The sequence below is a fragment of the Sciurus vulgaris genome (assembly GCF_902686455.1).
Source record: "Sciurus vulgaris genome assembly, chromosome: 5".
Classification (NCBI taxonomy): Eukaryota; Metazoa; Chordata; class Mammalia; order Rodentia; family Sciuridae; genus Sciurus; species Sciurus vulgaris.
This window is the reverse complement of record NC_136465.1, coordinates 132,449,130-132,475,153: the sequence shown is the minus strand read 5'-3', so window position 1 is coordinate 132,475,153 and position 26,024 is coordinate 132,449,130. Positions and strand designations below refer to the sequence as shown.

Below are 26,024 nucleotides of genomic sequence, written 5' to 3'. Positions count from 1 at the left end.
TTTGATTTCCTATATAAACCACTTTTTCAAAGTAATAGAGTCCCTGAAAAGAAGTGCTTCTCTTGTGCCATAGGAAGTAGAGAAGAGGGTCTACAGCAAAAACAAATTCATTTTTAGCACTTTCAAGTCTGTCTCCATTTTTTGGCCCATTTTAAGTACAGTTCCTTAGGATAACTAAGTGTCATTTATTTTGTCTTCGGTCTACTGTGTTTTAGTACCTGCCCAAGTAACTGGCCTGCATGTGACCAACCAAGGGATGACCAGTAGTCTATTTACCAACTGGACAGAGGCACTGGGAGACATAGAATTCTACCAAGTCTTACTGATCCATGAAAACGTGGTCATCAAGAATGAAAGTGTCTCCAGTGAGACTAACAGATACAGCTTTCACTCTCTGAAATCAGGCAGCCTCTACTCTGTGGTGGTAACAACAGTGAGTGGAGGGATCTCTTCCAGACAAGTGGTGGTGGAAGGAAGGACAGGTAAGAAGCGGAGATGTACATGTCTATAGCTTACAGAGATCTGAGTCCATAGCACCTGCATCACAGAATTATTTAAAAATCCTAAAGACAGACCCAGTTAAGTTTATCTTAGTAGTTAGGAAATGCCCATGCAGATTGAACATTAGCAAAGTTGTTCATAAGGTGTGTATACTTATAATTTTTGATGTAAGGTAGACTTTGGGTCTTATCTCACAAAGTCAGAATGCAGCAAGATTAGAAGGATTCTCAGAAGTCAAATCCTGTCCTTTATATGTGCTATCCTGGTATATTGACAATTACATAAAAATATTTAGCTGAGATTAATCAACTAATGATAAAAACAGTAGTGCAGTTCCTATATTCTGTGGAGTTTTATTCTGGTGTTCACTAATGGCAGTTCTATTTACTAACACTTATTTCCAATACATAGCACAAATGTTATTTTTCATACCATGTTTACTAGTTTACCATCTGTATACTTCTATTCAGGGAGCTCCTTGAAGGTATCCACACTTTCTATTTTCATATACTTGGCAAATAGTAGGTTCTCAGTAAAAGTTTGTGGTGTTGGTCCCCAAATGACGTAAGAAAATGACTATAGTTGACACCTTTCCAGAAAGGTTGTCATCTCCACCACAGCTATATGCCCTCATTTGGACCAGTCTCCAGACTTATTGCATCCAGAGTAAGCTTTTAGGCTTATTTCTTGCCACTAGAGGGCAGGAAATGCTTTGCAAAGGGAAAACACAGTTCCCCGCTGGTTGAGTTAGCTGCCAAACTCCCCGGGAATAAATGACTTCTTCACATGAAGATTGAAGGTAATCCCCAAACCTACACTCTTTATAAAAGCTGTTCATTCTTCATCTTTTTCCACAAACGTGTGCTTTATTGGAGAGTTTGGTTCAGGTTGATTCATTTGGATTGTTAAAATGTCTGTTCCCTTTCCTACAGGGAGCCTCTTACCATATTCACATAAAAATGCCTCCATTTAAAATACTTATCACACAGCAACCCATAAAAGTACAGTAGTAGCATCCCTTGTATTTATGAGGAATCTGAAAGGTTTCCTTGCATTTTTATTTTGGTTGGCTTTCTGACGTAAGAGCACTCAGCTTCTAGAAGCTTAAAGTGAAATCCTCACACTTCCTTGACCCTTTATTTTATCACATTAGCTCTCCTTAGTCCATGTTTTCTGCTGATCCTAATAGATGACTTGAACTTTTGATTGCTTTCTTTTTAAAAATGTTCTCCCCTTTTAAAATCACAGTCCCTTCCAGTGTGAGTGGAGTGACAGTGAACAATTCAGGTCGTAATGACTACCTCAGTGTTTCCTGGCTGCCGGCACCTGGAGACGTGGATAACTATGTGGTGACCCTCTCCCATGAGAGCAGGGTGGTTCAGTCCCTGGTCATTGCCAAGTCTGTCAGCGAGTGTTCCTTCAGTTCCCTCACCCCAGGCCGCCTCTACAATGTGACCATAAGTACAAGGAGTGGCAAATATGAGAATCATTCCTTCAGCCAAGAGCGGACAGGTAAGGCTGTGTGAAGGTACTGGACTCCATAAGAACCAATGGTTGCGTGGCTCAGGGAGTCACAGAGCTGTGACAATCCTGTCATGCTGGATTGAAAGACAGCTGAGATCACAAACTCCTTATGGAGAATTTGGATTTGGACCCAAGAAACTCCTTCTGTGTGAGCAGACATGACCTTTACAGGAAGATAAACACAATTTTTTGTTAGAATTCACATTCTATTCAAATAGCCTAACAAGTATTTCTGTGTACAGTGTACTTTGTAGCTGCTATCACCTGGTTTACATATGTTAACTAATCATTAGAAACTCCTTACTGAGGTAGTTGTTAGGATTCCCGTTTTACAGATCAGGAAACCAAGGTTCAAGCAAGGTTAAGTAACTTGTCCAACTGTTTACCTTGTTAAAACAGCCACTAAGTTTTAGATCCTGGATTTAAACCTTCTTCTTATTGACTCCAGAGCCTATAAAGCTCTCTGTTCTAAAATCCTTTGTGAAGTGTCTGTTGGTCAAGGCAACTATTCATCTTTCTTATAGAAGGTGAAAATGTGAACCTTTATAGTTCTGAGACTAGGGGGCAAAAATCTTAGCAAATGAATGTCAGGTCTTTCATGTGCTAGAAAGAAATATATATATATATATATATATAAATATATATATATATATATATATATATACCGTTTTTTCCAATATATTTAGGCTTTCTAGGGTTTACATCTAAGTTTCTGCTTAAGGTTGACATCAGTATTTTGTCAAATCTTTTCTAGTGAGCGCTCTGGGTTGATTTTCGCATTTAAAAATTCTCTTTTTTTCATGAGGATCTGAAATGATTGACATCATTCTGTTACCTAGCATAGAGTCTAGGGCCTAATAGTCATTCAATAAGTATTTGTTGAACTAATAATCAGAAATTACTTAGATGGGGGTTTCACCCGGTGGCACTGGGTAGATTTTAGAAGTGTAGTACTTGTGAAATTGTTGGGGATAAGAAGGATATGTGCATTTGTCTGGGGAGAGAGTTCCTGGTTTGTATCAGATTTCATAATGTCTGTGCCCCCAAAAAAATTAAGAACCAAGGATTTGTGTTGTTACCAGAATGCTAGCATTAAATGTGTCCTTAGAATGATCTAATCACATCTCCTATTCTGAAGATAAAGTCCTGGAGAGAAAGTGTAACTTCTCCAAGGTCACATGGTTATAAACAGTAGCAGAGTTCTGGTTACATTATGCTATACCTGAGAGCTCTGTTGGGGTATAAAGAGATTACCCCTACCCTCAATTAATTTAAAGTCTAATCATACTGATAATCACAATAATGACTTAGACCTGAAAAACTGATTTCTTCTCACAAAGTAATCTTATGTCACTGTCTCCTACTAATCAACTTAGATCCTAAAAATCACTAGAAATTAAAGGACATGTCACCCAACTTGCTACCCATGAACACCAATTCATGAGCATTCCCTATCCATATGATGTTAATATTGCAATGCTTTTTTGCTAAGATTGTTTCTAAATGTAAGAAAAGTGATCCTCAAATTCAAAGCACTCTCTTGACTCTTAACAGCGTGAGCTTGAATTGGATGCATGACTAATGGAGGCAAATTATTGTAACTGGAAAGTCATGTCAGAGGTGTTGTCTTGTTGATTTTGGCTGGTTATCTTAATTCCCTTTTCCTTTCCTAATGCCCTTCTCTTGCATTTTGAGTGAAAATACCAATATGTCTAGTCCTCTATCACATCATCTCATCGTGCAGCAAAGCCCTTCTCACAAATTACCTTGTTCCACCTGGAGAGCACCTTATTGACTTAGCATGGTATTCAGTCTAGTTTTTCTTCCTGTAATAATTGCTTCACCTTCAGTAAATTGCCTGGATCATTGACCTTTCTTAGCTCACGCATACTGTGTCAATTCACAATTTCTCCTTAACTCTGCCGCGACTAAATTCTAGCAACAGTGTGACTGGTTTCAGGTGAATATAGCATACCTTGCTGTATATCTGTGGAGAGCTGTGCTCTAATATAAAAACTAATAAGTCAATTTAATCCCAACAAAGGATGTTAATGCAATTTTTAAATGTAAAAAGCAACATGAAATAGGTAGCTTAGATACCAAAATATGAAGTTTCTGGTTCATTTTATGATTTGGGAGAAAAAATAGACTCTTTGAACACAGGTTTGGCATATGGTCAAAGCAAAAATCCTTTAACATATACCAAGCCCATACAGAGGTTTTACAAGCCTAGAGGACATGATAATATTGGGACCTAAGTTTTTATGCCTCTTTTCAATGCTCTTTCTCATGAATATTTATAATGTCTGGTTATAGCCAGATGGCAATGAATCTGTGATCTACTATTGAAGCAAAATTCAAATGAAAAGTGAGAATATCCTTAATATCATGCTTTAAATACACTATTGCCTTATTTTACAGTGTTTCCAATAATATGCATTGATTGATTGATTGATTGATTGATTGGGGGAGGAACATGTTTATGTATTTATTGGAGGAGCCTCAGATGCACAAAATAACATTAATCATATTTCTTGATACAAAAAAACCATGCATCAATGGTTACTATTTTTTTTTCTTTGTTGTGATTCTGGGGATTGAATCCAGAGCCTTGTACATGCTAGGCAAGCACTCTACCCTTGAACTACTTCCCCAGTCACTTTTATTTCTTAGACATTTGGTTAATATTTAATAATTTAAGATGTACATGAGAAACTACTACATAAATTGAAAGCTAGGACCTTAAGAAGGATCTGTATCAAATCATGTGGTTCCCACCCTATTAATCCATTCCAAGGTAACCAACATCTTACCTCATGTTCACCTCTCACTTGTTTTCCATCTTGTATAGTTTTAGTGTATCAGTGTACAGTTCTAATATTATGGGTTTTAAAATTTTAGTGTCTTTAACACTGCAAAATATAGTATATGATTTTTGGGGGACTTAAGTTTTTCACTTATTATATTGATAAGATTTATTCATATTTTGCATCTTGATGTTAACGATGAGAAAGCCACATCTTTGTGTTTTGAATTAATAAGACATTAATTATGACATATTTTACTGTGTTTACACAACAAATATATGTAGCATTTTGTGTAGGCAAACAATGGGGTTAGAATGTGTTGATTGGGTTATGTTAAAAGATCTATGTAATCACTCCAAGTGGTGTAACAATATTTCCCCGTGAGATTTGTGATCTAGAGGTCTAAGATTTTTCTTTTAAATGCACACAATAAAAATCTAGTCACTCTTTTATTGTCCCCAATTGTCATCTCTGATCAATTGCTCACTCAGAACCACTAAATCTTTCATTATTATCTGTCCTCTATTTCAGTGCCTGACAAGGTTCAGGGTGTCAGTGTCAGTAACTCAGCCAGAAGTGACTATCTAAAAGTGTCCTGGGTGCATGCCACTGGGGACTTTGATCACTATGAAGTCACCATCAAAAACAAAAACAACTTCATTCAAACCAAGAGCGTTCCCAAGTCGGAAAATGAGTGTGTATTTGTTCAGCTCATCCCTGGACGATTATACAGTGTCACCGTTAGTACAAAAAGCGGACAATATGAAGCCAGCGAACAAGGGAACGGGAGAACAAGTATGTGGAAAATTTGCAAAATCTGATGGTTGATTGGACTTGAAGGTCACTGAGTAAACAATTTATCTGAACTTCTGCTTACTGATTAGTAAATTGCTTTCCCACTAAGTCTCACTTGAAGCTAACTTCATCTAGCCAAGCCAGGGCCTGTAATTACAGAGTATTTGTTGGTAGATAAAAGCAACCATAGTGGAGGAGTAAGAAGGCCAAATATTCCATTTTTCTCCCCTGTCCTCTTGCATTGTGGCATTAAAATTCTAGACTTCTTGTTTCATCTCATGATTGAGATCATAACTCATTTTATAATTATATTCTACCAACATGTAGCATTTAAGATTTATGTCAAGAAAAAAATCATAATTTTAATAGTTGCTTCCAATTTTTCTTGTTTAATTATGCATGAAGTAGCTCGAGTGGTTTATTTGGGGAAGAGAGATGTTTGCCAGTTCCTTGAATGTGATTCATAAATTATTGTATAGGTAAACTTGGATCGGTCCCTTTTTCCTGAAGTATCTTCTCATTTTCTCCTCAGTCCCAGAACCTGTTAAGGATCTAACACTGCGGAATAGGAGCACTGAGGACCTGCATGTGACCTGGTCCCTAGCCGATGGGGATGTTGACCAGTATGAGATCCAGCTGCTCTTCAATGACATGAAAGTATTTCCTCCTTTTCACCTTGTAAATACTGCAACCGAGTATCGGTTCACCTCCCTAACACCAGGGCGCCAGTATAAAATTCTCGTCTTGACGATCAGTGGGGATGTACAGCAGTCAGCCTTCATTGAAGGCTTAACAGGTAACTGAAATACTGTTCTTAAACCCGAGTAGATACAGTGGTATATTTAGCATGTTGGGTATCTCAGGCATTTTGATTAATTTGGAGTGGTAAAAAGGAGAAGGCAAGACGGAGAGTTATCTTGATAGTGACAATGACATTGTGCAAGCTGGCTTAACAAAGCTGAAGTGTCACATGGGGAGGCAGGGAGGCTTTCAAAGAAGTAACATTGAATTGATGTGCCTCGCTGGTGCTTATGAGGTACACAGATTATATATTTTAACAAATAACTCTCTTGGAACTTTTTTAGGACTGTTGCTCTAATAGTTGATTTTTATTAACAGTTGGCCAGGAGCTCAACACACAGCAAAGCACTTTATATCTATATTCTGTTCATTTCCCCCAACTCTATGGGCTGGTTATTATTATCATCATTACCATTTTTCTTATGAGAAAACTGCAGCTTACAGAGATTAATTAATATGCCTACAGACACACAGCTAGTAAGTGAGAAAACCAAGAATGGAGTAAGACAGTCTAACCAGCCCCTTGCTACATTACTGCTTCATTTCCATTCATTTACCATTCTTCATTTCCATTCATTTACCTTGCTCTCCCTCTAAACTTGCCCTGATCAGCTTCAGGTCGGGCAGGAAAATCAGAAAAAAATGGCAAATTGATCCTTGTTTATCATGTCCTCTCTTTCAGTAGAGATGCCAAAACCTAAAAACATTTTTAAAAAGCATGACATTTGTTTTTCTTTGTTTGCAGTGCTAGGAATTGAACCCAGATTCTCATGCATGCTGAACAAGCTACCACTGAGCTACACCCCCAGCTCTGCATGAAAACTTTGGTTGACATTTTCCACAGTCATTCTCTAAGTGATGGCTCTTAAATTTCTTTTCTTCCTTTTTTTTTAAATTTTAGTTCCTAGTGCTGTCAAAAATATTCATATTTCTCCCAATGGAGCAACGGATAGCCTGACGGTGACTTGGACCCCAGGTGGCGGAGATGTTGATTCCTACGTGGTATCAACATTCAGACAGAATCAGAAGGTTGACTCTCAGACCATCCCCAAGCACGTCTCTGAGCACACGTTTCATAGACTGGAGGCAGGGGAGCAGTACCAAATTGTGATTGCCTCGGTCAGCGGGTCACTAAGGAACCAGATAGACGCACTCGGGCGGACAGGTGAGTACCTGCCTGGAGAAGGGCCAGACTATAGAATGCTCATGGTCCTCCAGAAAGGGTCAGCGAAGGGAACTGGCCGTTTACAAGCTGAAACTCCAATTTTAAAACCACCTAAGTTTGTGTCCTTCACTGTGATTTCAAAAACCTTTCTCATTTTTTCTTTGCATTTTTCTTCCTTAACAGAGATTTCCAAAACAAATCAAAGGTAATTGGAAGCCACCTCATTTGAATAAATGTTTATACTTGCTAAATGCTGTGAAAATTTTAATTTTAACAAGACTTCATGACTGTGCATTTTTTCAAAATTTCACCCTTCTCTCAAAATTCTTTAAGAAAAAAATATCCTTGTGCCATCTTCTTTACCTATGATAGCTAAAGACCAAGTATCAGATGAATGAGTAATGGATATATTTATTTGTTAATATCCTCACTTATTGTATTATTTTTTAGACAAAAACAATTACCTGCAATATACCAGGCATTTAAAATGATATTTAGTCACACTACAAGAGAGATCATTGTCTCTATCCTATAGATGAGGAAAGTAAGCCTCAGAAAGTTTACAAAGCATTACCAAGGATACATGTAATGACACCTAGAGCTACAAACCAAATCTAGGTCCCTCTGGCTCCATGCCCCTCTACTGTGATGCAACACTTCTTAAGCCTCCCATTCCTGGGACCACTTATTTTGTTCTGGGCCCTGGGGTCTTTATGCCATGCTCTGCTATGCCTCTAATTCATATCTAGAACTACACTCTACACCTCTAATCTTGGTTCAAGCAAGGGATTATGTTAGAAAGTGGGAATTCAGTAGCAAGATAGAGCCACTGACTTCAAGAACCTTAAAATCTAGTGAAGAAGACAAAGAGGTAAACAGGCAATTACTGTACAAATTATGGGACGTTATAGGAACTAACAAGAAGAATCAGTTCAGGTTTATCATAGGAAATAATATTTAAACAAAGATCAGGAGGTCTTTCTTCCAGGTCTTCCCAGTACAGTTTAAGTTGATTTGGTTCCAGCAGAAAAAGCAAAGACCTGGGGGTGAGAGAAAGCATGGCCCATTTGTGGACCTACATACTACATAATATGCTAGAAATAAGAATGTGAGCTGCGTGGCCAAGTAAGTAGAGAGATCAAATCATGGGGAGCCTTGTACACCCGGCAGGGTGCTTCAGAGTTACAGAGAGCCATTCAAGGACCATTGGCTGTGAGAATATGCTAGGTGAACCCATGGGTGTAGCAAAGTAAGAGACAGTGGCAATAATGCATGCAAGAGATGCTGTTGTCCTAAGAGAGAAGAAGAGAGCAAACAGATTCAAGGTATATGAGATTTAGTACACAGTGTTTTTAAGACTTGTGTTTAATTTTCTGTACAAAAATAAGAGTGACAACCTAAGTGTCTGACTGGGGCCAACAGAAATACAGGGAAATAAGAAGGTTGGGGAAGGGAGATGAGGAATTCAATTTGAGCATTCAGTGTTGGGTGTCCATGGAACATTCAGGGAGAGGTGTAATTCATAAAACAGGAGAGAGATCTGAACTGAGAGTTTAAATTTGGGAGTCATCACTATGTGAATGACAGTTCAAACCATGGGAATGAATTAAATCTGAGGAGATTATTTAGAATGAAAAAAATAAATGAACCTAGACTGGAAAATATTATTAAAAATATTTTGCCTTGGACATCAGGAACACAAATACTATCGTATACTACTGCTTAAGTCAAGGCTGGAAGTTTTGATATGAGTTAATATAGGGAGTATAGTCTAAACAAGACTGTTCAGTCATCCAAACTATTCATTGCATGAAAATTTGTTCAGTGTTCTTCTCCTCTTTGGAAACAGATATGCATCAGTCTGCATGTTCTTCTGTGTCACTTTAACTAAACATACTACCTGTTTGACTTTAAGATCCTGACTAAATTCAGAGGGAAAAATGAAGAATCAAAATAGCTATTCAGACAATTCAGACCAAGAAATGCTTGTGCCTCTTTACTTCCAGAGGACACACAGAAAGTATCAGTTGACACAAATAAGGCAGAGGCATTGGTCTTCTATCAGCAGATTTCAGAGAGTTTTTCTCAACTGATTTCTTTACCCTTAGTGATATTACTTGAGTTTTCTTACTTCTCTTATTTCATTGTAGTTCCAGCATCTGTCCAGGGACTAAGTGCAGACAATGCATACAGCAGTCATTCCTTAATAGTAAGTTGGCAAAAAGCTGCTGGTGTGGCACAGAGATATGATGTCCTGCTTCTAAATGAAAATGGAATCCTTCTGAGTAACACATCAGAGCCAGCTACTGCTAAACAGCACAAATTTGAAGATCTAACACCAGGCAAGAAATACAAGATACAGATTCTAACTGTCAGCGGAGGCCTCTTTAGCAAGGAAGCCCAAACTGACGGCCGAACAGGTAATTAGTACCATTTAATATTTTTTTTTTTTACCAAATATCTCCCTGTCTACTATTGTATAAGACCATAATATAAGAGGGGTGAAGCAAAATTGGAGGCGATATATTTTTCTTGGCACCGTAGAAGCATTCACACTGTCTTACCAATTCTATATCAGTTGTGCTATCTGCACAAACTTCAGCCCACCACACTCCAATTCAGATTTTTCATTAAAACTGTCTCTATTAGTTTCCTATTGCTGCTATAATAAATTGCCACAAACTTAGTGGCTTAAAACAATACAAATTTATTATCCTATAGTTCTAGGGAGTTAGAATCTGAAAAGAGGACAAAAATCAAGATGTCAGGTGTCAGCAAGGCTGTGTACCTTCAGGAGAATTTAGATGGAGAATCTATGCCTTGCAAGCTTCTACAGGCTGCCCACATTCCTTGGCTCATGATCTCTTCCAGCAAGGGAATCACTCCAACCTCTGCGTCTGTTGTCACATCTTCTCTGCTTTCCTGCCTCCCTTTTCCATTCTTTAAGAATTCTTGTGCTAGACCTGAAATAAGGCACCATGAGCAGGCACCATGGTTCTCCACCACTGCCTCCCCCTGCAGCTAACCACCTGTGGGCGCTTGCCACCACAAGGACTGAGAACTGGTACCACAGTTCCTGCCACTGTATTTTCCTGCTGCCATCTCCCCCTGCCACCTGCCACCTATGGGCCTGAGCTACTGTCTGGAAAAAAGTAATAAGAGTTCTCAAACTATTCCAGAAAATCAGGAAGGCATTCTTCCAAATTCATTTTACAAGGTCAACATTACCTTGATGCCAAAACCAGAGAGGGACCCAACAAAAAAAATAGAGAACTATAGACCAATATCTCTAATGAACACAGATGGAAAAATTCTCAACAAAATAATAGCAAATTGAATCCAACAGCACATCATTAAGATCATTCATCATGACCAAGAGGAATTTATCTCAGAGATGGAAGGATGGTTCAACATAAATATATCAACAATTATAATACATCACATCAAAAAAATGGACAAAAATCTTAAGATAATCTCAACTGGCTCAGAAGAAGCATTTGATACAAGTTAACATCCCTTTATGATAAAAATTCTGAACAAATTAGTTGTAGAAAGAACAAACCTCAACATAAGGGCTATAATATAACAAACCCTTACCCGACATCATAGTGAATGGGGGAGAAGCTGAAAGCTTTCCTCTAAGATCTGGAACAAAGCAAGGATATGTACTGTCCTATTCTTAGGACTAAGAATTGACTAAGAATACATAGTACTGGAAGTATTAGAGTAATTGGACAAGTAGATAAATAAAATGCATAAAAATAGGAAGGGAGGAAGATAAATTATCCCTGTTTATAGATGATATGTTCTATCTACAGAAAAACCTAAAAACTCTACCAAAAGACTATTAGACCTGATGAATTCAGTGAAGTTAAAGAATATAGACTTAACATAAAAAATCAGTTGCATTTTTATGCACCAATAATGAGATTTTTGAGAAATAAATCATAAATGGAATCCCATTAACAATTGCTGCAAACAAAATATAACTAAAAATAAATATACTCAAGGAAGTGAAAGAATTGAAAATTGTAAAACTGATGAAAGAAACTGATGAAGGTACCACACAAAAAAATGGGGAGACCTCCCATAGACAAAGCAGTCTAGAGTAAAGAAACAAAGCTGGAAGTATCACACTTACCCAACCCCAAAATATACAACAAAGCTGTAGTAATCAAAACAGTATGAGATTGGCATAAAAACAGACACAGAAGAGAGAACCCCAAAATAGCCCCATGCATTTGTAGCCAACTGATTCTCAACAAAGCCACCAAAATCCTACATTGAAGAAAGGACAGACTCTTCAATAAATGGTACTCAGAAAACTGGATTTTTATATGCAGAAGATTGAAACTTGACCCCTGTCTCTCTCATCCTATGCAAAAATGAACTTGAAATGGGTCAACGACCTGAATGTAATACCGGAAGCTTTACTAGTAGATGAGTAGGAGGAACAGTTCAAGACAACAGGATAACAAATAATTTTTTTAATAAGACCCAAAAGCTCAGAAAACAAGAGCTAACATAGACAAATGGGATTATATCAAACTAAGACACTTCTGCATAGTAGTCACCAGAGTGAAGAGATACCTACAGAAAGGTGAAAATGCAATGCTTCTGCATGCTATTCATCTGACAAAGGATTAATATTCAGAATATTGAAAGAACTTAAAAAACTCAATAAAAACCCAAATAATCCAATTTAAAAATGGACAAAGGATATGAATGGACACTTCCCAAAAGAAGAAATGGCCGTAAATTTAGGGGGAAAATATTTAACTTCATTATCCATTATGGAAATGCAAGTCAAACGACAATGAGATGTCACATCACCCCAGTTAGAGTGTCTGTTATCAAAAAGACAAGAAATGTTAGCTAGGATATGGAGAAAACGAAATTCTCTTTTACATACTGTTGATGGGAATGTAAGCAGTCACCAGGAGGTGTTTTTCCTTTCTTTTCCTCCCACTTTCTTCTCCCTTCCCTCCAATAACCATGCCTTAGCCCTCGTGGACACTCAAAGTCAGTCTTTTGATCTCTAATCTAGTTCTTAATGTTAGAAAAACATTTAGTCACCCAGATTAGATTAATAGTTATTTTAAATCCCAAAAATGTCTGTGAAGATAATTTCCCATTACTATTTTGTTTTGCTTTTGTTCTCTTGTGGCTTTTTTTTTTTTAAATTAATAGTCTCAGCAACAGTAATTCAGACTTCAGGTTTCTTTGCTTTGGGGCTCCATGAAGTCAGCTTTTTTTTTTTTTTTTTCCCCCGACAGGTAGTGGTATTTACTGGTGGGAATAATGAAGGAGGTATCATAATAGAAGCCCTCATGAATGTAAAGCCCACCACTTCTCCAGGGCAACAAGATTGGGATGTATTTGACCCCATACCCATAGGGAATGAGCTGCTTCTCAGCCACCATGTCTTCAAATTCATCCTCATTAAACTTAGGGAAGCCCTACTTATTTGAGATGTGGATCTTCTTGTGGCCAGGGAACTTGGACATGGTACTGCAGAGGGGCTCAGTCACATGATACTTGTTCTAAAGCTTGGTATAGATGAACATGACGACTTGCCCAATGTGAGCCCTGACTGCATGTCCTGGAATTTCCCTAAGGTACTTCACATACCGCCGATTGGGAACGGTACAATATCAGAGACATGAACGTCCACTGGAAAGGGTTATCATCAGGGTCACTAAGGGCAACTCATATAAGTAGCAGGCTTTCTATTCTACTGAGGAGGATGTTGTTCATAGCCAGTGCAAGTCAACATATCTTAGAGGCAGAGGCAGATACCACCTGTTTTTGGTTGAGTGCATCCACCCAGGTGTTAATCCTGGGTGGACAGAATCAGGGACATGCCAAAATTTAGTCTTATTTGTTGCTTCTTGGCTTTTCCAGTCCCAGCAGCTGTCACCAATCTGAGGATCACAGAAAACTCCACTAGACACCTGTCGTTCAGTTGGACTGCCTCAGAGGGAGAGCTCAACTGGTACAACATCTTTCTGTACAACCCGGATCGAACTCTTCAGGAAAGGGCCCAAGTGGACCCACAAATCCAGAGCTTCTCTTTCCAGAACTTGCTACAAGGTCGAATGTACAAAATGGTGATCGTGACTCACAGTGGGGAGCTGTCTAATGAGTCTTTCATATTTGGTAGAACAGGTAAGACCCAAACTCAAGCAGGAGTAAATAGCAAGAAAGGCCTCTCAATGTTCGCTGCCTCTTCGTGATTTGTTCCTAGTTCCCTATTTGTTCTTAGTTCCCTATTATAATTTTGTATAAATCTGTGACCTTCAGTCTTTTTGATACTAAATCAGACTTTTGATTATAGATAAACAGCTAGTGGGCCTTTTTTTCCCACTGGCTTCTGATTTTTTTTTCTTTCACTTACTTTCCTTGTAGTACTTGAAAAATGAATATGGTTGCTCTTTTTGCCAGCAAACTGTACAAGAGGGTTGTGATCCACCTGAGCTCTATTCAGTCCATGTCCTTCAGCTTCCTACAAAAATAAGAATAATAATTCTTATTTAATAATAATAATTCTGGAGCTGAAGGCAGGTCCAGAGAAGGGCAACCACAATTGGATAGACAAGCAGTGATTGCTTTGAATTGGAAACTTAGCACTAACTGAAATGAAAACAGGATTCCAGGACAGGGAGGCTGTCTCTCTGAGCACAAATAAAAAATGGAATCTTCTATTTTTCTATTGTTTGAGTCCTTTATCTCTTCTTCAACTTTTTTTCTCATGTGACAGTAGTGTTTGCTCTTATGTGCCAGGCACATAAGGTCCCTGGCCCCTGAGAGCTCTGCATTAAGAAGAGAAGAGGGGGCCGGGACAGCAGATTTTAAAGGGGGATGACATTGAAACATCTTAAATTCCTTGAAATAAATGAATGCTGTTGTGACAGTGACTTGGCAGGACAAGACAATACTTTAAACAGAGAAGGCATCTCAACTGAGTCCCGAAGGTGAGAGGAGCCTCGTGAAGAACATATCCCAAGGGCACCCATCAGGTGTCCACTGAAGGCAATGAAAAGGAGCAGTGATGAACTTGGAGGACAAAGAGATTACCCGCATGTTACCATTTCCAGGGCAACCTGCCCTCTGCACATTGTCCCTTACCTGCTCATTGATGTTTAACGCTCCTCCAATAGGGGCAACAGTCTTCCCTGGCCAAAGAATAACAAAGCTTAAATATGCATGGAGTGCGTGGCAGGTGCCTAATTTATACAATGGTAGAAGTGACTGTTAACCCTTCTTTCCTTAAGTGAGATTGTACCAGTGTAGATTTTGATAAGAACGAGAGTAGAAAACTAAGGGCAGAGGGAGAAGTAAACAGACTCAGAGAGAAGTTATTGGGTGTTTGCTTCCATTTAGATGTCTCAGACTAGAAGGAACTAGAACCACTAATGAACATTTTTCTGGACCTTTTATAACCTAAGTGACAAACTACTTAAGTAGTGATCATTCATAAATGTTTCATTTTGCCTGTTTGTCAGGGTGCATGTGGCAACTATATGGAAGCTACCACCTGTTTTGTTTTAAGTTGTACCATGTCTACAGCCCATGCACCCCTTAGCATAAGTGACCCAAAATGTAGCTAAGAACTGACTCCATAATGCCTTCTGCTCACCTGCATGGCCATCACAGCTCATGTTCTCACCTGGGGGCCGAATGCCTTTACTTCTGTTTTATTCACAGTGAACTTTTCTTCTATTTAAGTCCCAGCTTCTGTGAGTCATCTCAAGGGATCCAATCGGAACATGACAGATAGCCTTTGGTTCAGCTGGAGTCCAGCCTCTGGAGACCTTGACTTTTATGAGCTGATTCTCTACAATCCCAATGGCACAAAAAAGGAAAACTGGAAAGACAAGGACCTGACAGAGTGGCATTTTCAGGGTCTTGTCCCTGGAAGGAAGTACACACTGTGTGTGGTAACTCACAGTGGAGATCTCAGCAATAAGGTCACAGGGGAGGGCAGAACAGGTAAGAAGCCCAGGCACCAATTACCAAGCATTGGTGAGAAGCAACTTCCTAATATACATTGTAATTATGTCTTTAATGACAAGAAAAATAATCAATGATGTGCCATGTACTAGTTCCTGAACTTGAAAAGGCACTAGGATACACTGGATAAGAGAGACATTCTTTGGTCAAAAGGGATTAAGTCCTTAGCTTTGAATATTTACCTGTATGCAGCCAGGTAGGTCACTGAACATCTCTAAGCTTCAGTTTTTGTATCTGTAAAATGGAGATAATGATATATAGCATTATTGTCTTGCTCTGACCAGTACTTTCTAAATTTTTTTTTTGTCTTGAGCACTCATAGATATTATCTGTATGCTACCTGGGGTCAATAACAAGGCTCTTTAAAACTGGGCATAATTATCTATGAACCCCAGCCCTGATAGAATCCTTGACACACTTGTAACCCATTTGGGGCATATCCATACTCTATAACACATTGGTAAGGAAGCTCTGGGTATGAATGTTAAAGAAAAAATACATAAAACATTTGAGGATAGTGTCTTATAGATAGTAAATACTATAAATGAAAGTTCCTACTACATCATAATCAGTGATCTTATTTGTATATGTTAAGGCACAGATGTAATTATGTGACTTTTCACTTTCTCCTGCATATAGCCCCAAGTCCTCCCAGTCTTTTGTCATTTGCTGATGTTGCAAACACATCTTTGGCCATCACCTGGAAGGGACCCCCAGACTGGACGGACTACAATGACTTTGAGCTACAGTGGCTCCCCAGAGATGCACTCACTGTCTTCAATCCCTACAGCAACAGAAAATCAGAAGGACGCATTGTGTATGGTCTTCGTCCGGGCAGATCCTATCAATTCAGTGTCAAGACTGTCAGTGGAGATTCCTGGAAAACCTATAGCAAACCAATTTCTGGATCTGTGAGGACAAGTATGACATGGTTTCCTATTCTCCAATTTCAGAGGGAGTGAGAGGAAGTATATGTTCAACATCATATCCCAATGGGACTTGGTTTGAATACACATTTTTATTTGAGGCTGGTTGGATTTGGATTCAGGTAGAAGTCTCCATACATGTCTTCATGGAATATGAAGAAATAATCCCTACCTTCATGGAGGTTGGGTGGGAGGTACTATCCTTGAACAGATTTTTATACTTTGTGATGAGGGAAGTAAATGGCACTATAAAATGCATGTTAGGGGCATCTGACCCAATACAGTTCTTCCTAGGAGAAGAAAATCCAAATTGAAATATAAGGAGAGAGCAGGATTCACCAGGTGAATGTGGGGAAAGAAGTGGAGAATATTCCATGCAGGGAGAATAAAATATTTCAAGTCAGGAAGTAAAGGGAAAAGTCTGCTAATAGAAGAGTAGAAAGTAGTTGACCAGAACATGAAAGGTGAGGATAAAGAGAATCAGATCATAAAATGTCTTGTATGCTGTGCTAACAACTTTGAACTTTATTCTGAACCAATTGAAGCCACTCAGATCCGCAGAGATAGCATAATCATATTTACACTTTAGCAAGTCACTCTGAGTACATTGCAGAGAACAGATTGAAAGGGGGAAAACTAGAAGCAAATAAATAAGTTAATACCCAGTAAACGTAACTTCCTAGATCAGTTATTGGTTTTTGATAAAATATGTAGTTGAAAATCAGAAATTTAAGTGAGAAGTTTTTTTATTTATTCAATAAATACTAAAACTATGACAGGTATAACTTGTGTTCGATATTGTATCCAAAGAGCAGTTTGGGATCAGATAGCTGTGTGTGAAAAAGAACTCGGAGTTCTGTTTCATAGCAAGCTCAGGATGAGTTTTCAGTGGCTTATTTTAGATGGTGTCAATTGAATCTGTTAAGCAGAACCCCATGCACTGGTTACCAAATCCAGGACAGGACTCAACACTTCTGCCTCTTGCATCTTGGTATTGGAGTCACCAAGGGAAAGCCACTGGATGGAACAAAGCTTTGCTCACATAGAGAAGAGACCAGACAAGATCAGATTTAGCAGTACGCATCAGCCCCCATAGTCAGTGGGTCTCTCCTAACTGCTGTTCCTGGGCAAGTGGCAAAACACATTCCTTTCAGGTAGTAGTAGAAGTGTTCTGCACCCCTCCTCAGAGGACAGATATAGATAGCCTTGGTGTTGCCCAGGTACCCTGTGATGTAGAACAGAAGAACATATTTTGAGCATGCAAATGGAAAAGAAATTTCACACAGAGTGATCAGACCAGTATAAGCCATGGTGCTCTTGATCTCTTGTGAGGGAAATGTTCCAACCCAAGGTCCATTCTTACCCAGCCACGTGGGGTGGGGCATCCAATGATTACACACATAAGACCACCTTTACCAAGAGCATCCCAGCTACCCAGTGTAAGAGCTCATGCAATGCCAGTAGAGGCAGATTTGTACATCACATCTGGACTATCATATTTCCATCCTGAATGCTAGAATTTAAGAGAGGTATTTGCCAAATGGGGCATGCTCCAGAGGAGAACACCAGCACATAGAGGGACTCAACTCTGTGTTTTATGAGGAATGAATAATCACACATTTATTTATCTAGGATTGTATTAAAATTGGGTAGGGCTGTGGGTAATACACAACCTAAAATAACAGAGGCTTAAACAAAATAGAAGTTTATAGTTCTTATATAAAACCATTCCATGGGTTGAGGGTGTGACTCAGAGAAAATTGTGTAGCATGCACAAGAACCAGGGTTCCCACTTGATCGTGGTGCACTATCTTTTTAATATATTTTTGTATGCGATTTGCTAAAATTTTGTTGAGAATTTTTGCGTCAATGTTCATTAATGATATTGGTCTGAAATTTTCTTTCCTCGATTTATCTCTGTCTGGCTTGGGTATCAGGGTAATATTGGTTTCATAGAATGAGTTTGGGAGGGTACCCTCCTCTTCTATTTCATGGAATACTTTGAGAAGTATTGGAATGAGCTCTTCTTTAAAGATTTTGTAGAACTCGGCTGAGAACCCATCTGGTCCTGGACTTTTCTTTGTTGGTAGGCTTTTGATGACCTCTTCTACTTCATTACTTGAAATTGATCTATTTAAATTTTGTATGTCCTCCTCGTTCAATTTAGGCAATTCATATGTCTCTAGAAACCTGTTGATGTCTTCGAAATTTTCTATTTGGTTAGAATATAGATTTTCAAAATAGCTTCTAATTATGTTTTGTATTTCAATCGTGTCTGTTGTGATATTTCCTTGTTCATTCCGAATTTTGGTGATTTGGGTTTTCTCTCGTCTTCTCTTTGTTAGAGTGGCTAAGGGTTTATCAATTTTGTTTATTTTTTCAAAGAACCAACTATTTATTTTGTCAATTTTTTGTATAGTTTCTTTTGTTTCAATTTCGTTGATTTCAGCTCTGAGTTTAACTATTTCCTGTCTTCTACTACTTTTGGTGTTGGTCTGTTCTTCTTTTTCTAGGGCTTTGAGCTGAAGTGTTAGGTTGTTTATTTGTTGATTTTTACTTCTTTTATTGAATGCGCTCCATGAAATAAATTTTCCTCTAAGTACTGCTTTCATAGTGTCCCAAAGATTTTGATATGATGTTTCTTTGTTCTCATTTAGCTCTAGGAATTTTTTAATTTCCTTCCTAATATCTTCTGTTATCCATTCCATCATGTAATAGCATATTGTTTAATCTCCATCTCTAGTAATAAGAGAAATGCAAATCAAAACCACCCTAAGATTCCATCTCACCCCAATTAGAATGGCGATTATCAAAAATACAAGCAACAGGTGTTGGCGAGGATGTGGGGAGAAAGGTACACTCATACATTGCTGGTGGGACTGCAAATTAGTGCAGCCACTCTGGAAAGCAGTGTGGAGATTCCTTAGAAAACTTGGAATGGACCCTCCATTTGACCCAGCTATCCCACTCCTTGGCCTATACCCAAAGGATCTAAAATCAGCATACTACAGAGATACAGCCACATCAATGTTCATAGCTGCTCAATTCACAATAGCCAGACTATGGAACCAACCTAGATGCCCTTCAATTGACGAGTGGATAAAGAAACTGTGGTATATATACACAATGGAATATTACTCAGCCATAAAGAATGACAAAATTATGGCATTTGCAGGCAAATGGATGAAATTGGAGAACATCATGCTAAGTGAGATAAGCCAATCTCAAAAAGACAAGGGACGAATGATATCGCTAATAAGTGGAGGATGACACATAATGGGGGGGAGGGAAGGGTTAGTGTTAGGGTTAGAGTTAGGGTTAGGGAGGGGGGCAAGTATGGAGGAAGAAAGTACTGTATAGAGGGTAAAGAGGGGTGGGAGGGGTGGGGGGAAGGGGAAAAAATAACAGAATGAATCAAACAACATTATTGTATGTGGATTTATGATTACACAAATGGTATGCCTTTGCGCCATGTACAAACAGAGAGGCAACATGTATCCCATTTGTTTACAATAAAATAAAAAATTAAAAAAAAAAAAAGAGAGCCTACAGGAAAAAAAAAAAAAAAAAAAGCCATTCCCGTACTCACTTTCTCACAGATATGCTCTAGCCATGATGAACAATTTGCAGTTATCACCTTTGCTTATTCTTAGCTTTGCTCTTCTCTAAGTAAGGTGTTTGGCTTCTTTCAGGAGTTTATAATTGCTTTTGTGCAGTGTGAAAAAAATATGCTCACAAGTATATTTTGGACATTCATCCTATTTGGTGTTCTCTGAACTTCCAGAATCTCTGGTTTGGTATCCAATGTTAATTTGTGGCAAATTCTCAGTCACTCTTTTTCAAATACACCTTCTATTCCTTTCTTTCTCCTCCCTCTGTTATTCCCACCATGCCTGTGTTATGCCTTTTTTATTTGTTCCACAGTCCTTGGGATGTTCCGCTCTGTTTTTTCCAATCTTTGTTCTTTTCTTTTTTTTCTTTTCTTTTCCTAGTTTTGCAGGTCTCTATTGATGTATCCTCAAGTTCAGAGACTCTTTCCTCAGCTGTGTCTACTAATAATTCCATCAAAGTCACTCTTGTTCTTATACAGTATGTTGATCTCTAGCACTTCTTTTTGGTAATTTCCAGTTTATATCACCAGTCTATTCTTGTGTGTTGTCTACTTCATCCCTTAGTGCTTTATCATATTCTTCATTATTGTTTTAAATTCCTGGTCCAATCATTCCAACATCCCTGTCATGTCCAATTCTCATTCCAGATGTTTCTTCATTCTTTTCAAACTATGTTTTTGGCCTGTTGATATGCTTCGTAAATTTTTTTTTTTTTAGAACCAAGCATGAAGTACTGGGTAATAGGAACTGCTGTGATAGGCCTTTGGTGATGTGGCAAGGTGGGGAGGGAGCTTTGGATAATGACTGGATGAGTACATGTCTTTCCTTTAGTGAGTTGGTGCCTCTGGACTATGAGCATCAAAGTGCTTCTCATGCTTCTCATTCTGCACTGCCCCCACTTAGGTGGGAAGGAAGGCTAGCGTGGGCTGGAATCGAGTATTTCTCTCCTCACTGGTCAGTTAAGCTCTCACAAAACTCCCATCAGGTTAGGCTCTGATTATTTTTTCCTAAGGGTAGAACTTTTTGAGAGCGGAGTGCTCTGATGTACTTCAGAGTGATGTACTCCTGCCAGAAGTACAAGGGGATTTTCTCCCATATTTATCTTGAGAACCTTATCAAGCTTCCAGAACAAAAACTCACAATTGTGTGGGGGTTTCCCACATCTGGGTCATCCCGCAGTTTCTAGCTCTCAGACTTACCCACACTGAGCCTCCAGCAATTCTTCAATTATAGCTTTGGTTTTCCTACCTGAACCTGAATTCCTATGGTGGTCTTCAGCCCATGAGTGTCTGCTTTGGTGAACCCTAACTTTCATATTCACCTGTCTGTCTCTGTACTTTAGGGGACAGCAGTTTGCCCTGTGTCCACACTTCTCTTACAGATCCAAGAAGAGTTGCTAATTTTGTGTCTGTTTAGCTTTTCACTTGTTGGAATAGAGTGACAGCTTCTAAGCTCTATTCATGCAGAGCCAGAAACCAAAACAGTCTTAGCGAAAAGGACTGTGACTTGAGTCTTGGAAGACGGAGAGGATTTAGAGGTCAAGAGGAGAGAGGAGAAATTGAAGGAAAAGGTTGAAGCAAATTCCCATGATATTCTTTCTGCAAATTATCAGAATTATGGATTTGGCAGGATGCCTTGAAAGATTTTCTCTAAGTCTGGAAGAGAAAGGTGTCATTGGGACTCAGCTGTGACTTATTTTGAAGGGAGTTCAGCAGATCAGCAAGCAGTTAGTGTTTTGAAAGACACAATTATTGCCTGCCTCAAGACCTAGTTCTTCCTCTATACCAAAATATCTTTGTTAATTTTTTTCTTAAAGTCATCTTCACCTAACTCCTTGTGACTCAGCTGACATCTGTAGACCTTGATATGAAACAAGAATTCTTGTGGTGTCACAAAGATGCTGGATGAGTCAAAGCTGTGATTGTTTAGGACAAGAATTTCTATAGTAAAACATGTGTCAAGAGAAGGTGTTGTATTACAAACCAGAGCACTAGGTATTGCCATTGTAAGGGACTACTGGGTCTACATGTAGTTCCTGGAAAATCATCTATGTAATGGGTCCTTCATGAGTTGAAAGAATGACCTATTCTACAAGCAAGACAAGGTCATCAGCTGTGCAGACACTCAGAGCCCCGTGCTTAGAGAGACCCTACACTTGCCTCAATTCTCTGATGTCAATGGCTTAAAATTCTTAATTTTTGAACATTGGGCATCACATTTTCATTTGGCATTGGACTCTGAAAATTCTGTAGCTAGTCTTATCTACAAGGTATATAGGTGGACATATAATTTTAATTTGGGGAGGTGGAGAAAGAAGAAACGTAAGGAAAGGACAAAATTTTGTAAGAGGGACCATAAAAACCTAACAACAAAGTGGAATTGGTTTTTTTTTTTTAATTTATTTTTATTGTAAACAAATGAGATACATATCGTTTCTATTTGTACATGGAGTAACAGCATACCATTTGCATATTCATAAATTTACATAGAGTAATGATGTTTGATTCATTCCATTATTTTTTTCCTTCCCCCCACCCCTCCCACCTCTCTTTTCCCTCTATACAGTCCCTCCTTCCTCCATTCTTGTCCCACTCCCACCCCCCATTAAGTGTCATCATCCGCTTATCAGTGAGATCATTCGTCTTTTGGATTTTTGAGATTGGCTTATCTCACTTAACATGATATTCTCCAATTTCATCCATTTGCCTGCAAATGCCATAATTTTATTATTCTTTATAGCTGAGTAATATTCCATTGTATATATATACCACAGTTTCTTTATCCATTCATCAGTTGAAGGGCATCTAGGTTGGTTCCATAGTCTGGCTATTGTGAATTGAGCCGCTATGAACATTGATGTGGCTGTATCTCTGTAGTGTGCCGATCCTAAGTCCTTTGGGTATAGGCCGAGGAGTGGGATAGCTGGTAGGTCCATTCAAATGGTGGTTCCATTCCAAGTTTTCTAAGGAATCTCCACACTGCTTTCCAGAGTGGCTGCACTAATTTGCAGTCCCACCAGCAATGTATGAGTGTACCTTTTTCCCCACATCCTCTCCAACACCTATTGTTGCTTGTGTTCTTGATAATCGCCATTCTCATTGGGGTGAGATGGAATCTTAGTGGAACTGTTTTTTTCCCATTCAGTGTCCTCGAGGGACATCATAACTGCCTTTTGCCTTATTTTTCAAATCTCTCCCTACAACATACAATGTTTCAGTGAGCTTATTTGATGGGTTGATCTCACTGAGTATTGCCATCTGAAAACTCTTATTGTATTTTGGGCTGTGGACAGTAGAACAGTTTACCCTTGAAATGTACTTTATATCAAGACTTTCAACTCCTAAAATGAAACTGAGTGGCATAGACCTAGGTTTTCAAGTTCTAGTCCAGAATTTGAAGGTTCCTGAGAAACTTCTAAAGAAAGAGGGTATGCAAAGGGAGGGCTTGGTCCCATTCGGGCTTAGCATCTCTGATCCGTCAAAGCATACATACAACACAGGACCACAGCTCTTCTGATTTTATGTCTTGGGAGTCTGAGAACTTTTCTTATTCCATTCTAATTAAAATTTATAAACTACTCATCTCACTGTCTGATTTAGTTTCGTAGCAGGTTATTAGAGATGGTAGACATACAGCTAGCTGCGGCTGCCTCAGAGTTTGGTTACTGACTTGCACAGTCTCATAAGGGCTTTTCCTTCAGACTGAATCTTTTATTCATTGCTGTGTCATTCACAAGTAAGATCAGCTACCGTTTATTGAGTTGCTACTATGTGTCAGCTACTCTGTTAAGCAGAAGAGAACTGGATGGTGATAAGCAGGGAGATGATAGAACAGTATGACATATGTGGGAAGCCACTGCAGTTTCAGTGCCTGGAGCTTGTCATGTGAGCAGGGAGGGACAGCAAAGAATGGAGGAGGGGCACATAAGTCAGGGTCTCCGGGACAAAAAAATTGATAATGCCATTTCTTAATTTCATCATTATTAGAGTTTACATTTACTAAGTAATTACTATGCCAGCCACTGTTCTAAGTGGCCAGTCATGTCCATCACTGAATCATTATTAGAACCATATGAGGCAGATATTCTTAATTTCCTCATCTTACAGATGGAACAGGGATGTAAATTAATTTGCTCAAGAGTACAGCACTGGTAAGCAGAATTTGTATTCAGTCTGACCAGGTTGCCCTTTTAACCTCGAAACTACTCTTCCTCCCCTTCAACCTGACTTCTGTCACATGATTTCAGTGTTCCCATATACATTTGTGTTTTTTAATCATGTTATTTGGTGATTTTCTAAAAGGGCAGCATTTTAATTTTCAATTTTTTTTTTCAAAATGAGATCTGGCAGCCAAAATTTCCCTTGAAGACCCATAAGAATTTATTTTTCCTCAAAAAAAAAAAAAAAATCCAAATAAATGATGAGAACTATGTGTTGAGCTCTCAGAACTAGTTGGACGTAAAGGAGCTGAAAACCAAAATGATCTCCCAGAGTGCTGAAATGCGTCTCTTTCCCTGTCTCCTTTAGAGCCAGACAAAATACAAAACCTGCATTGCCGGCCCCAGAACTCGACAGCCATTGCCTGTTCTTGGATTCCTCCCGATTCTGACTTCGATGGGTATAGTATTGAATGCCGCAAAATGGATACCCAAGAAATTGAGTTTTCCCGAAAACTGGAGAAAGAAAAATCTCTGCTCAACATCATGATGCTGGTACCCCATAAGAGGTACCTGGTGTCCATCAAGGTGCAGTCGGCTGGTGTGACCAGTGAGGTGGTTGAAGACAGTACCATCACAATGATAGACCGTAAGTGTCCCTGGAGCTGTGCATGGGGCCTCCTGTCACACTGGACAAGGGGCTTTGCACCTTTCTCCATTGTATCCAGTCAACTATTCACTTGGATACTGTTCCCTTATATATAAACTTATCACTTGAAGAAGAGAACCCAAAAGGCCCCAGAAAATGGAAACATTTTTCTGGGTAAAATACCCTAAACAACAAACAAGTTAAATGATCTTAAAGTACCTGAATGTGTTAGTATCTAAATACATCACTTAGCCTGATATAGTTAGAGCTATAATGGAGGTTTTAAGCAATTTATTGCTACAACTTCAGGAAATCCTGCTGAGGAGCTGCCTCTTTCATTATATTTAATGTGCCACTGGCAAATCACTTCCTCTGCCTGCTTTCCTTCAGGAAAGAATTTCTTGATTACACGTTTTAAACACATACACTCTGTCACACACTGAGTCTGATGTAGGTGAGTGGAGTCCACTTCCCTGACTTGTTGAGGAGATGAGAGCAACATTGTGACCCCTTTTGGTTCCTTCCCCACCTCTTTTTCCAGGTCCTCCTCCTCCACCTCCACATGTTCGTGTGAATGAGAAGAATGTGCTAATTAGCAAATCTTCCATCAACTTTACTGTCAACTGCAGCTGGTTCAGTGACACCAACGGAGCTGTGAAATACTTCACAGTGGTGGTGAAAGAGGCTGATGGTAAGTTAATGTGAGTTAACTAATTCTCCTGTTAGATGGAGAATTGCTTTCTCAAAGGTCATGTGGGGGCTCCTTCCATGACAAGTTTTTAAGAGTAGAAAAGTTAATTTTGATATCATTCAGCTCTATCTCTGCTGGATACAGAGAGATGTAACAAAAAACTGCTCCAAAACTCTTTTGGCAATAAAGCCTATTACCCTGGGTTTAATGATTAAGTGGAAGGATAATAATAATCATAACCATCATTAATTGAGCCCTTACTATTTGCCAAGCACTATTGGAGATGCATGACCTATATCAACACACTCAGTCCTCTCAGGACTCATCAGTCTTTCTCATTACTCTTTTGTTCTGCCATTAAACAGCAATGTACTTCAGTTCTTCA

The 26,024-nt window shown here is 38.9% G+C and overlaps 1 protein-coding gene and 1 long non-coding RNA gene across 2 annotated transcripts in view; both read left to right on the top strand.

Annotated features, from left to right (window-relative positions):
* Positions 1 to 26,024, top strand: part of PTPRB (protein tyrosine phosphatase receptor type B) — a 115,157-nt gene that overhangs the window by 54,096 nt on the left and 35,037 nt on the right. The window contains 11 exon segments of the mRNA XM_079141334.1: positions 216 to 482; positions 1,750 to 2,013; positions 5,364 to 5,627; positions 6,160 to 6,423; positions 7,330 to 7,593; positions 9,744 to 10,013; positions 13,498 to 13,761; positions 15,322 to 15,585; positions 16,246 to 16,527; positions 24,670 to 24,948; positions 25,490 to 25,639. Of these exon segments, the coding sequence (XP_078997460.1) occupies positions 216 to 482; positions 1,750 to 2,013; positions 5,364 to 5,627; positions 6,160 to 6,423; positions 7,330 to 7,593; positions 9,744 to 10,013; positions 13,498 to 13,761; positions 15,322 to 15,585; positions 16,246 to 16,527; positions 24,670 to 24,948; positions 25,490 to 25,639 (2,832 nt within the window).
* LOC306661966 lies at positions 16,534 to 20,857 on the top strand. Its single transcript, XR_013764020.1, has 2 exons — positions 16,534 to 18,334; positions 20,085 to 20,857. It is a non-coding gene; the product is annotated as an uncharacterized lncRNA (long non-coding RNA).